General features: G+C 45.9%; 1 protein-coding gene across 1 annotated transcript in view; it reads right to left on the reverse strand.

Annotated features, from left to right (window-relative positions):
* Dcps (decapping enzyme, scavenger) overlaps window positions 1–11638 on the reverse strand; it is a 44924-nt gene extending 33286 nt beyond the window's left edge. Inside the window, exons 1-2 of the mRNA XM_041657256.1 lie at window positions 11410–11638; window positions 9529–9703 (exon numbers count right to left, since the gene is read on the reverse strand). Coding sequence (XP_041513190.1) covers window positions 9529–9703; window positions 11410–11607 — 373 coding nt within the window. The 5' untranslated portion in view covers window positions 11608–11638. The remainder of the gene's footprint in view (window positions 1–9528; window positions 9704–11409) is intronic.
* Between the last annotated feature and the right edge of the window lie 1698 nt (window positions 11639–13336).

Genomic DNA, 13336 nt, shown 5'->3' on the forward strand with positions numbered 1-13336 from the left:
TTCAACCAAAAGCAACAACAAAACAAAAGTTTCAGGATTTACCTCCCACATATTTTTTTCTGAGGAATTATTTAATAATTGCTTCAGCTAATCAAGAAAGGAAAGCAAGAAAGAAAAAGATACAAAATTTAGAAGACACTGATCTAGGGAAGTTGTGAAAAGAAGCTTCTGGGTTGAGAGCGACATAGCTACCCGCAGCATCAGCAATCCAGACTGGAGAAGCAGGGAAGAGTCTTCTGCAAATGGAAAGGGGATGCCATGTAGTGAATTTTCAAACTAAAACCAAATGTATGATCACTTCAAGAGCAGGGAGAAAATGCATAGTGTTCTTTCAAACACAATGAAGAGAGGCAACCAGAAACACCATGAAAAACGTAAAAGCTGATAAAAAGCAGTGGTTCAAATATTACTCAGACTAAAAAGCAATACGTTTTAGAGCAACTGCTGGGACCACTGCACTTGGATATCACAAGCACTCTGCACGGCACGGTGATACTCAATATGTAGGTGGAAAAGACGCTGCAATACTAGCACTGTGCTCGGACATGCAGCAAATAGTAACATGCCGAGATAAGGCAAGCACTGTTCGGTCGTTTTCAACTTAGAACCAACGCTGAGACAAAGCACGGAAGATCACCCAACAGGGCCAGAGATATAGCTTAGTGGTAGAGCACTGGCCTAGCATGCTTGAGGCCCCAGGTTCAATCCCCTATGCTACAAAGGCAACAAAAGACCATGTAACAGAACACACTGACAATGTGAAGTAAAGAAAGACGAAAGCTAAAAAGACAGCGAGGGAAGTTAAGAGACGGTGGAAAAGCTGGTCATACTCATATTTTCACCTGATTTTCATAAAAAAGGATAGGTTTAAAGACACTTAGGAGTCCAAAGGCAGATATACAAAAACTGGGAATTCAGGGCATGAGGACAAGGAACGGGAGCTGATACTTTTGTCTCTTTCCTTCTCTCTCTTTCCTTCTTCCTTCTTTCTTTCTTCTCTTTCTTTTTTCTTGAGACAGGGTTTCTCTGCTGACTGTCCTGGAACCCACTCTGAAGACCAGGATGACCTCAAACTCAGAGACCCACCTGCCTCTGCCAAGCGTTGGGATTAAATGAGTGCACCACCAAATCTAGCAATACTTTAATTGTTTAGTGAATCAAGAAAAAAATTGAGTAATTGCCGGGCGATGGTGGTGCACACCTTTATTCCCAGCACTTGGGTGGCAGAGGCAGGCAGATCTCTGAGATCGAGGCCAGCCTAGTCTACAGAATGAGTTCCAGAACAGCCAGGGCTACACAGAGAAACCCTGTCTTGAAAAACCAGCCCCCCCCCCCAATTGAATAATTGAATATTTAGAGTCAATGTTTGAAGGGAGTCACCGGAAGTACAAACCCCAGGAATGTCAGTGCTTTTTTTTTTTTTTTTTCCTGTAGTGGTGGTTTAATTTCTTTTCCAGACAGGGTCTCACTATGTAGTCCAGACTGGCCTCTAACTTTAATCCCAGGAAGGTGGGTGTAGTAAGGAGGAGGCCACTTGTTAGTTCCTGGCCGCTTAGCCCCGAAATAATCACACAGATACTGTATTGATTAAATCACTGCTTAGCCCGGTAGCTCTAGCTTCTTTTTTTTTTTTTTTTTTTTTTGGTTTTTCGAGACAGGGTTTCTCTGTGGTTTTGGAGCCTGTCCTGGAACTAGCTCTTGTAGACCAGGCTGGTCTCGAACTCACAGAGATCCGCCTACCTCTGCCTCCCGAGTGCTGGGATTAAAGGCGTGCGCCACCACCGCCCGGCCTAGCTCTAGCTTCTTATTGGCTAACTCTTACATCTGAATTTAACCCATTTCTAGTAATCTGTGTATTGCCACATGGCTGTGGCTTACCTCCTTTCTCCCAGCATTAACTTTAGTTTTCCCCACCTAGCTCTGTTCTTTTGCCGTATCACAGGCCAAGACAGTTTGTTTATTCATTAACCAATAAGAGCAAGACCTCCCACACCAGGTGGGTGGGTATTGGGGGTGGGAGTGCCACACAGAGACTAAAATAAAAAGAATACCCATGATTCAGAACAGAATGTCACCTAAACTTCTTGGCCCTTGCCCCACCATTCTGATTTCAGGGTTCAAATGTATTCATGCCTAAGTAGCATATTGTTTAGATCTGCTGTTTATATCACCAGAATCACATCATGTGCACTTCTTGCTTTCTTGCTCTACCTGGTGACTTAGCCTCCGTGGATACACGCAGCTATAGGTCATTTGCACTGCCAGAGAGAGACAGTCCATGTTGGGACTATACCTTGGCTATTCACCAAGTATTGACCTTGGCTACTGACTGCTGCAACTTAACTAATTCTAGGGGTTTCTTTGTTTGTTTACAGCTCAGCCAGGAAAACTCTTCTGAGAATAGCTAATCTTTTAATATGTCCTTCTCCCAGCCGAGCATAGTAGCAAATGCCTTTAATCCTAGCACTCTTGGGAGACAGAAAGCAGGAGGATCCCTGTGAGTTTGGGGCCAACCTGGTCTAGAGAGCTAGTTCCAGGACAGGTAGGGCTGTTACACAGGGAAAGCCTGTGTCAAAAAAAACAAAAAAAGTAAATAAAATAAAATACAACAAAATGTTCCTCCCAAACAAATCCTCCCTCCAGAGTTTGAGATCTGCTTCTGCAAAGAGACAAAAGTAGAAAAACCTGGCCTGTGGCTAAAGTACCCAATGTTCTAGGCAACCAAGAGAGTGATTCCCAGGATCCCATCTCTCTGCTCCCTGTCCTTGCACACTCAGACTTCTGTCTCCTCCCATAAACCTGAGATTCCATACCCTGCTTTATAACAGGTAAACAAATGGCCTTTTTAAAGGCAGTCTGTACTTCTGAGCCACACCTCAGAACAGGGAACAGGGAACAGGGCTCTTAGAGAAAGACTCCATTAACAGGCTGCAGGAGCCAACACAGTAGGAGGAGCCAACACAGGCTTTGCCCTACGAGGATGTCACAGGAAGACCAGCAATGTCAAACGCCAACAGGCTGGCCCACAGGCTCTTCATGTTCACCACCTACCGTGGCTAAGGCCAGCCACACTTCCTGTGTTATCTCTCAAGGGTCAGATAAGAGAAAGCTGAAAAACAGTAAGAGGTAACACGAAAGCGGCAATCTTAGATCTGTACCATATGGCTGCTGTAGTGTTAAGAGCTTTGTACCCCTTACTTATCTCAGTGGACTGGAACCCATGACGTCACTTTAGGAGGTTAACCCAGCATTTCAAAGAGGAAACAAATAAGTAAAAACTACCACTTGTGATTATACTATAAAGTCTTGCTAGGTCGCTAGAATAAACGGTCCATCTTTGGCCTTTTGTTTTGTGAAACTTCTGGTCTGCTTATATTCATGCGCATTTATTTAGATGTACGGAATCATAATATAAAGTGTACCTCTCACTGAGGACAGAGACTAAATACTTTGCAAAATACTCCCTTATCTATTTCACAAGTGTCCCATGGAGATGCATTCGGTTACTAGCCCAGTTTAACGGAGAAAATAGCTAACGCCCCTTCACCAACTTCCCCTGTGCCCCACGTCTCAGGCAGTGCTATCACCTGCATCTTCAACAGAACAGCCTCCTTTCTGTTCCTCTTTCCACTCCGGACCACGTGCCACGCTCAGAACCTGGAACACTCTCCCCTTGTCCTTCCTGACCTGGTTCTTTCTCAGCCATCAGGTCTCTGCTTGCACACGACCTCCACTTGCAGAGCCCCCTAGGACCCCTGGTCTAGGCAGCTCTCGGCCCAGAGCCACTGAGACACTGTTCACTTGCGTGCCGTCTGTCTTCCCCTCCAAACTCCAAAGAGAACTGGCACATGTTTGTACTCACCCTCTAGAGCAAGCAGAGCAGAACCTCACAACTGTTAAGTGAACAAAGACTGCCCCAGGCCTTTTCATTGGCCAATGTCAGAGCCAGGACTCCAAACCCAATCGGTCTGACCCAACACTTACTCCTCACCCTGTACTATTAGGGAAAGTGTCAACGCTAGGATAGAACCTAAGGAAGCCTAGTTCCTAAGCCCATGCTCCCTCCATGGTGTCACCGGTGTAAGCAAACCAGAAGTGGCTTTCAGAGGCTGAGAATCTAGAGAGAATAAATGAGAGAGAAGATTACACACGCTCAGATTTGAAAAAGAGGAAGGCATTACCAGTCACTGAAGAAATAACAAAAGAAATCAGTCAAACATATAATTTATGCTGAGTCCAGGACAGCAATCAGCTGAGAAAATAAGGGGCGTGGTTCTCCTGGTAAAGATGGGAAGGAAGGCTGGAGAAGCAGCCGAAGATCAGCAAAAGACTACAAAGATACGGGGGCTGGAGAGATGGCTCAGTGGTTAAGAGCACTGCCTGCTCTTCCAAAGGTCCTGAGTTCAATTCCCAGCAACCACATGGTGGCTCACAACCATCTGTAATGAGGTCTGGTGCCCTCTTCTGGCCTGCAGGCATACATACAGATAGAATACTGTATACATAATAAATAAATAAATATAAAAAAAAAAAAAAAAAAAAGACTACAAAGATACAACTGTGTACTTGGCACAGAGGACTAAGGCTGCAGGAACTTCACTTTAAGGGTCATGGAGTAGTAACAGAGAGCTGTCAATCTGGAAAAGAACAGAGGCAGGGGGGGCCATACAGGCCTGGAATACTTTGGTAATGCTGCCACCTTGTGGCTATGGCATGACTGTCCCACAAAAAAAAGGAAATCTGTGGCTACATCTCCTGTACTATTGAAATCTGAAAACTGATGTCAGTGCTAATAATAATTTTTGCAAGTCTGTATAGTAAACATTACTTCTGATGTTCATTTTTCTGCAAATAAGTCAAGTCACTGGGTAATGGGGCAACCTGATTCCATAACTGTAAGCTGCGGGGCTCCTGCTGCCCTAGCTGCCTGAAGCTGGCCAGCCACCCAGCCAGCACTAACCCTTTTAAAAGCTCCACAGATGGCGTGAAGAAACTATGCAACACTTACAGCTAAGGGGGCCTGATGAGCAGCCTCACTCGACTAGCTTTGGCTGTTTCAAGTCATTTATAATAGACTTTTTGCTATCACAAATTTTGCTGAACCCTAGAGGACTCTGAAATCATTTACTCATAGGCCAGAGACGGAGCACTATTCTAGCGACCTAGCAAAAGGAATACTTGTAATTGGCACAAACACAAACCTTCATTTGCATGTGAGGTGTGCTGTGATTTTTTTTTTTCCATCCCCTCTCTGGCTGTGAGCAGCAATGCAGTTCCCTTAAGTAAACTGAGTGACAACTGCCAGTTCTTGGAGGTACAGTCCCAGCCACAACTATTTCAAATAGTTCGCACCAGGCTTTTCGCCATCACAACCCTCAGTGGACTGGGATATCCTATAACCAGGTCTATTCAGGCTGGAAAAGGAGCATTTATCCTGAGGGGCTGGCAGAAGGACTGCTGTGACTGGTACAAAAGGGACAATGCCATGATTCAGAGAAACACAAACCTTCATTTGCATAATTGAGGCACCATCCCCTCTTTGGCCATATAAGCAGACAGGCTAAGAGACACTCTTTTGCCCAATTAGACCCAATAAATGTCTTCCCATAAGTGGTCTTTTCTTGCCTACTTTTGTTAATGCAGCTGAGCTGGCAACACAAGGAGAGAAGCAACGGACCCAGCAGAGTGGCAGCAACCACAGAGGGAAGGGCAACGGCAGACCAGCCCACAGGCCGAGCTGCAGAAACAGCAAGGCAGCTGGCGGCCCGACAGCTGAAGCAGCAGCTGGATAGTTCAAGAGTGGACAGGGTAAGAAAAGAAGGGTGAGAAACAAGAATAAGAGAGAAGGCGACTGGAGAGATGACTCAGGGCTCTTCCAGAGGGCTGGGGTTTGTCCCCAGCTCCCACCTGATCCCTGCAACCATCTGCAATTCCAGTCCAAGGAATCTGATGCCCTCTTCTGGCCTCCAAGGGCACTGACCACACGTGGTGCAGACATACATGCAAGCAAACATCCACACACATAAAAATAAACCAATCTTTTTTTTTTTTTTTAAGTAGAGAGACAGCAAAAGGGGGGTAGAGGATAAAGAGGGATAAAAGACTATAAGGGGTCAGAGAAGAAAACCTACAGACTCTGATTGCCGGAAGAGTTCCAGAAAACTGTCAATTCATTTAAACCAACATTCTCAAGCCACCCAAGGCCAAAAGACGGCAGACTGGCTGGTACCAAATGCTATGGAATCCCAACTTACACAGCTCTCTGACCCTTGTTGAGCTAAGAGTCCTGATACCGGAGGCCTGAACAAGGACTGGCACGCTAAACTCTAATCTAGACGGTGCGTGTGCTGCTGGATCTGCATGCCTGCTGCCACTGCTCACAGCTCTCAAGCACTGGGGGATAGAAAAACTGCCAAAGACTCCCATAGGAAGAGTTTCTCCTCAACCGCCCATGACTTGATTTCTTTCCTTCCTTTCTGTGGTAAAGGGGATTAAATCTAGGGCTCCACACCTGTGCAAGCACTCTACTGCTAAGTTATACCTCAGTGTTCTTATTCTTATACTACTATTTTGAGATAGAGTCTTACTAAGTTATCCTGGACTTGCTATAAAGTCCACACGGGCCTTCAACTTTTGAGCCTCTGCTTCAGGTTTCCAGTAGCTAGGACTACAGGCCTATGCCCAAAGCTGGTTTCTTACCTACAGTCTCCATCCAGGCAGAAAGAACCACAGCAACTGTCTATCTATTCACAGTAACTTGTGACCCTCTTGCCGCTACCCTAAACACGCCTCAGAGCATAGCTGGCATCTTACTGGACTCCAAAGCATTGGTACTTTGTTAGCACTGGACCCAGCACACCAAAATAAAATAATAACCACTATGAAACAGGCACTGACTGCTTCTGAATAAACCACATACTATATTCTTAAAATTCACCTAAGCAGTACCTATGAGAATTTCAAATGCAAGCCATAAGTAGATGTTTATTTCAGTACCACTGGGAGTCCTTAAAGAGGCCAGTGACTGAGGAATAAAGGCAGGCCTCCCCAGAAAACAGTCTTTTAAAGACCAGTATCTTTCTAAGCATAATGTGAATACGACTTGTAGAAAATCTGGCTCGCACACAGGCTCCAGTTCTGTAGTCCACAATAGGGTCTAGATTCTGTGCAGGAAAAGGTCCTAGTCTATGCTTACAGTACGGTTCCACAGATCACATTCTAAGTGGGCAGAACCCTGGAAACTGGACTGACAGACTATGGCCTACAGGTTCCATTTGATTCACTACCTGAACGAACACCCAGTAAGCTGGATACATTAATTTTTAGAGAAGTGGAAGAAGAGAAGGAATAAGCAGGAGTCTGAGATCACATCTACTTTGGTTCTTTACAATGGGAGTCAGCCAACTCACTATGAAGTCACCCATCGACAGGATAAATAGTCAAGCAAGGGAAAAATACAGATTGGCCCTGAAGCCAGCTGTTGTGACTTCCAAATCTCTAGGCCAGAGTCAGGTAGGGAAAGCAAGCCACAAAACACAGACCGTGTGCGAAACAGGCAGGGAAAGAAGAGCTCCCACCCCAGGCTCCCAGGCAAGTAGGGGTGATCATGAGGAAAGGGTTATGGAGACATGTCGGGCTGGGTGCAGAGGAGCCCTCACCGACAGCCACTATCAATGTTCACCTTGGAAGAGAAACAGAGGGCAGCGATGACTGTCACCTAGGTGCGGTGTCACAGGAGTGCGATGGAAAGAAAGAACAGCAGAACAAAAGAGGGCTTTGTGGATGCCGCAGGATGCCCAGCAACAGAACCTACTGAATTCTGGCTGGGAGTGGGAAGGGTAGCGGAAGGACAGGAGAAGGGGGAGCCAGGATGGTAGTAAACCAATGGCTCACAGTTTACAGTCTGGTGGCTTCTGTAAGTCACGCCTGCCTACAGTGCCTTCTGCCACGCTTCTGCGAACCCGTGTCAAGGAATACATTTACCTAAAGGTCAACGCTTAAGAAAATAAAGACAGCTGCCCATTTCCATCAGCTTAAACGAAAGAATCCGGCTGTCTTTGAGTGACGTGTAGGATCTTGTGCTGTCTGTCCTGAAAGGTTTGCTTGTCTCAAGTCAAGCGGTCACATGGATTTTCAAAGAACAATAGCCCTCATTTATAGAGCTGTGGGAAATACTATAAAAAAAAAAGACACAGGGACAGGATATCTGGGAAGCCCAACTGTTCTTATAATGCCGAGGGGCAAATGAGAATACACAAGGACATGACCAAATCACCATGTACGTAAAACAAACTCTCGAATTTCCTGGTTGGGAACCATTAAAGGCAATTCTTTCCCCTCGTGCATTGCCTATAAATCTTGACACATCATGTCCTTGACTGGGGCATGGAATGTTTGTCTTTTTAGTGAATTAGAAAAAATGCTTTCAGAGCTGGAGAGATGGCTCTGTTTAAGCAATGGCTGCTCTTCCAGAAGACTCAGGCTCAATTCCTAGTATCTTTATGGAGGCTCTTAAGTCTCTTAACTCCAGTCTCACAAGACCTAACACTCTGGCCTCTGTGGGCACTGCATAGATATGATATACATACATGCCCATATACACGCGCACACACAAATTTCTGTTACCCGTATCTTTCTGCCCTACTCAAATTTATCCTGCTTGATACAACAGTTTGTCTCTCCTACCAGGAAGTGGGGTTCTTCAGGGAAGCGACTACCTGCACAGCATCCAGCACATTGCTACAGACCAGGTGTAAGAGTATGGTGAGATTTCAGTCTACTGAAATACTTTGTTTCCATGCCTTTACGGCTGTGTGGTTTTGAATTGGTGACTGACGCTTTTTCTCACCTGTAAAGTCCCCAAAACAATAGTGCTATTCTGTGGATTAAACATATTTAAATATTATATCCTGAGTTAGTATTTTATGAATTTATTGCTGGGCCATGGTGGCATAGGCCTTTAACCCCAACACTTGAGAGGCAGAAGCAGGCAGATCCCTGTGAGTTCAAGGCCAGCCTGGTCTACAGATTGAGTTCCAAGACAGCCAGAACTTCACAATGAAACCCTGTCTCAGGGAAAGAAAAAAAAAAAGGAGGAGGAGGAGGAGGAGGAGGAGGAAGGAGGAAGAGAAGGAGAAGGAGAAGGAGAAGGAGAAGGAGAAGGAGAAGAAGAAGAAGAAGAAGAAGAAGAAGAAGAAGAAGAAATGACCTTATTATTCCATCCACTTACTCCCCCAAGTATACTGCACCAGGAAGTATTTATCAACCTTAGCAGTCATGGTAGGCCATCCTGTGCCTTGTGGGGTGTTTCACAGCAGGCCTATCCTCTATATACTAGATGCCAACAGCACACACACACCCAGGTCCAACAACGAACATGGTCTTCAGAGAGTGCCGGTTCTCTGGAGGGACAAGCCCTCCCTCTGTCTTTTAGAATGACTGTATCAGAATTTTCAGATTAGAAAGAGCCCTCAGTTTCCTAGCACCCCATCCCCCCGCACGCAACCACGACAGCCACCATTTGCTCACCGCTCAGCTGCTTCGGCGGAAACAGGTTATAGGTGCTGTAGATGTCGTTGGAGAACTGCAACTTGAGCTCAGGGCTCCCCGTTAGGAGTTGCGCCACGTGTTCGACCTGAAATGGTGTCTTCTCCAGGATCACCACAGCATCTTCTCCAGGCGAATCCCCAGAGTCCTCATTCACCTGCAGGCAGAGATAGCACCAGTGGGCCCATGGACAACGCCACTAGAAAAGCCTGCGCACAAACAGAAGCTTCCAGAGCCTATAAAATCCCAGCACTGAGGCTAGGAAATAGTCTTGCTGATAAAATGCCTTCCACACCAGCATGAGGACCCGCATTCCATCCCCAGGACCCATGTAAAAAAAGCTGGTGTGATGGTGTTGCTTTAAACCACAGAACTGGGAAAGCAAAGATAAGTGGACCTTTGGGGCCTGCTGGCTCCCAGCCTAGCCTAATTAGTGAGTTCGTCCTCAGTGAGAAACCATATATATACTAAAAGGCAAGACAAGGAAGCAAAAAACAAGACAGAAACAATACCTGAGGTTGACTTCTATCCTCTATGTGAACACACAGACGCTAATATAATAACAATAAGGCGTTCTATATTGGGACTGGAGAGATGGCTCAGCAGTTACGAGCATTGGCTGCTTTTCCAGAGGGCCCACATTCAATTTCCAGCACCCACAACTGCCTATAACTGCTCTTCCAGTGATTCCAACACCCTCACACAGATGTTGGCAAAACACCAATGTATATAAAATACAAATAAATTTTTAAAAAGATGATGCTCGGGCTGGAGAGATGGCTCAGTGGTTAAGAGCATTGCCTGTTCTTCCAAAGGTCCTGAGTTCAATTCCCAGCAACCACATGGTGGCTCACAACCATCTGTAATGAGGTCTGGTGCCCTCTTCTGGCCTGCAGACATACACACAGAATATTGTATACATAATAAATAAATATAAGAATTTAAAAAAAAAAAGATGATGCTCTATATCCTGCAGAAGTAAATATTCATCAGAGATCTCATTCTTTATAAGCAAAAGCATCCAATTCATTAGCATGCAAATTAGTTTACATCTTTAATAAAAATTACATATAAGCCAAAGAATTGTTTAAAAATTAATGCCAAGGCCAGGCAGTGGTGGCACATGCCTTAAAAATTACTTTCCTTAGGAGTCATTACCAATAAGTGATTTGTATATCTATTATATTCGCTTGTATTCCCAGGGTCATGTAAAACTTTCTCAGCAGAATAAAGTCATGAGTGGAAAAGTCTGGACAGCCCATTCTAAAGAAACCTTGACATCTGCCTTGACTAGGCCTCCTCAGTGGTTTGGGGCAATCTCCAGCTCTGCAGCTGGACAGCTAAGCACGAGGTGTTAGAGCCAGCAGCCTATGGGTCTCCACAGACACCTTGCAGTCCAGGAACTATCGTCTCCTCATCCCATGCACAACCAGGGGTCCCTGTCACAAGGGAGCGCACAGCGTGTGGAATGGGTTAACGACCTAGGCTGACGTCATGGGAAGCAGGGACCACATCTCTTCATAGTTATCTCGTCATTTCCAGGGACAGGGCCCAGAGCAAGCATCTGCTGAGTTCCTGGCGCCTTTATACGTAAAATGAATGATGATAGATGACTTGGGGAATTTAGCACGTGGTTTTAAAACTGGCAGATGTTTGTAGGGAAGAAGTTGGGGCAATTAGACCTAGATGTGTGCATTCCTTTAATTCCACGGGAAATCCTGTCACTCCATGCACAGCAGTGGTGTAATTCCACCTTCCCCGAAACGTGATTGGTAGTTCCCAGAGTGGAAAAAAACACCGTTTCTGTTGCGAAGACTGGTTCCCTCTTTCCCGCGCGCCCCCCTCCCGGGCGCTTAGTGGTACCTTCCCGTGCAGGAAAATGATTTTGTCCCGCGCAGACTCCCTCAACACTTTTTGGACTCTAAAGCCGGAGAACGGTAAGCGGACAGGGGCAGAAGCACCATTGCCCACGCCTGCTTCCTTCCCGTCTGTGCTGGGGGTTTCTGCCTCCTCTGCTTCAGGCTCGCGCTTTCTCTTGAGTTGAGGGGCCGCATCCGCCATGCTGCCCGGGAAGAGCAGTACCCGCCTACACGTAGGAGCCGCTGCCCACGCCCCTTGCGCTTCCTCGCAGCCTGTGAGGGGCTGGACTTCAAATCCCGGCAAGCTCTGGGCAGGCAAGGCTGCTACTTCATTTCCCGACTGCTTTTCGTCTTAGTCGAATTTTGCAGGTTTTGCACCCGTTTGGCTGAGGGTCTTCTAATGACCTTTGTGGCGGAGCAGCTACAGCTCGAGTCACTGAGCTCCTGGTCCTGCTGGCAGGCTGTGGGGAAGGGAAAGAAAGAAGACGAGGTCCTAGCAAGGGGTGTGTGGACGTGGGGAAGACCCATCTTAGCCCAGCGCCTGGGGCGGGAAACCGAAAACTCCTTTGGGCTCTGAGTGACGTTTACATTAACATCCCTACTCAAGAGTGGGCGTGAAAGGAGTGGTTTTTGGTTTTTTTTGCTTTTTTTCCCCCCAAGTTTTAAATTGATTTATTTTATGTGCATCGGTGTGAAGGTGTCAGGTCCTCTGGAACTGGAGTTACAGACAGTTGTGAGCTGCCATGTTAATGCTAGAATTGAACCCAGGTCCTCTGGCTCTTAACCGCTGAACCATCTCTCCAGCTCCGAAAGGGATATTTTTAAAAAATAAATCTACAAGCCGTTTTGTTTCTTGGTTGTTATTTTTTTAACAATGGGTATTTAAACCATTTTTCTCCCACTTTTGTAATTTTACGTCTGTTTTTCTTTTTTATGCAGACTTGGCGTTATTTGCTGAGAAGAAAAAGTAAGCTCACAGGATGGCTGGTAGTGTATTTCCATCACTTCCTCCCACCCTGGAGGCTTCATCCTCTAAATCTTGTTTGCCTGTAATTGTGCCCCGCTACCTTGGGATATGATTAGTATTATTCTTTGATTGCAACTGGAGGAATGATAATAAAACTTGCAGTTTCTGATTCTGTTGGTGTCTTCTGTGGTCATTCGTTCTGGCTTCCCCATTTTTCCTTCCCTTTTGTGAGACCCTCCACCCCTTATTCTCAAAGGGAAGAGAAAAATCTCCTAGCACCATGTTTCAAAATTAGAAGCCCAGCCTAGCTTTATGTTCCCAGAAAGATGGTGCTCCCCCCCCCCCAACCCGGGAAATTCCAAAGCACAAGAATGCTCAGACACCTGGTGATAAAAGGCAGGGGAGGGAGCTGGAGAGATGGCTCAGAGGTTAAGAGCATTGCCTGCTCTTCCAAAGGTCCTGAGTTCAATTCCCAGCAACCACATGGTGGCTCACAACCATCTGTAATGGGGTCTGGTGCCCTCTTCTGGCCTGCAGGCATACACACAGACTGAATATTGTATACATAAAAAAAAAAAAAAGACTGTGCTTGGCCCCCCAAATCTCGTTTTCTGTCTTTCCGTGAGATCTTATAGCCACATACTCTTGTTATTATAATGGTGTGGCCTCCTGATCTGGGACTTCAGTTTCTAAACCCAAGCTAAATAAACTTCCTTACAAAGGACCTAGGCTCAGGTATTTTATTATAGTGTAGAATAGATCAAGATGACTTCTTCTCAAGTAGGTTCTACAGTTAGAAATTTGGTAACAATTTGTACATTTTCAGAGCTGTGTATGATGGTGTACACTTGCAATTCCATCACTCTGGGGGCAGAGGCATGAAGATCAGCCACAAGTCCGAGGCTAGCCTGATCTATACCGTTGGGTTTCAGGGCAAGGTAATGAGATCCTATCTCAAACAAAC

The sequence above is a fragment of the Microtus oregoni genome, unplaced genomic scaffold (assembly GCF_018167655.1).
Source record: "Microtus oregoni isolate MIOR12 unplaced genomic scaffold, Mior012 000008F_ref0000371, whole genome shotgun sequence".
Taxonomy (NCBI): Eukaryota; Metazoa; Chordata; class Mammalia; order Rodentia; family Cricetidae; genus Microtus; species Microtus oregoni.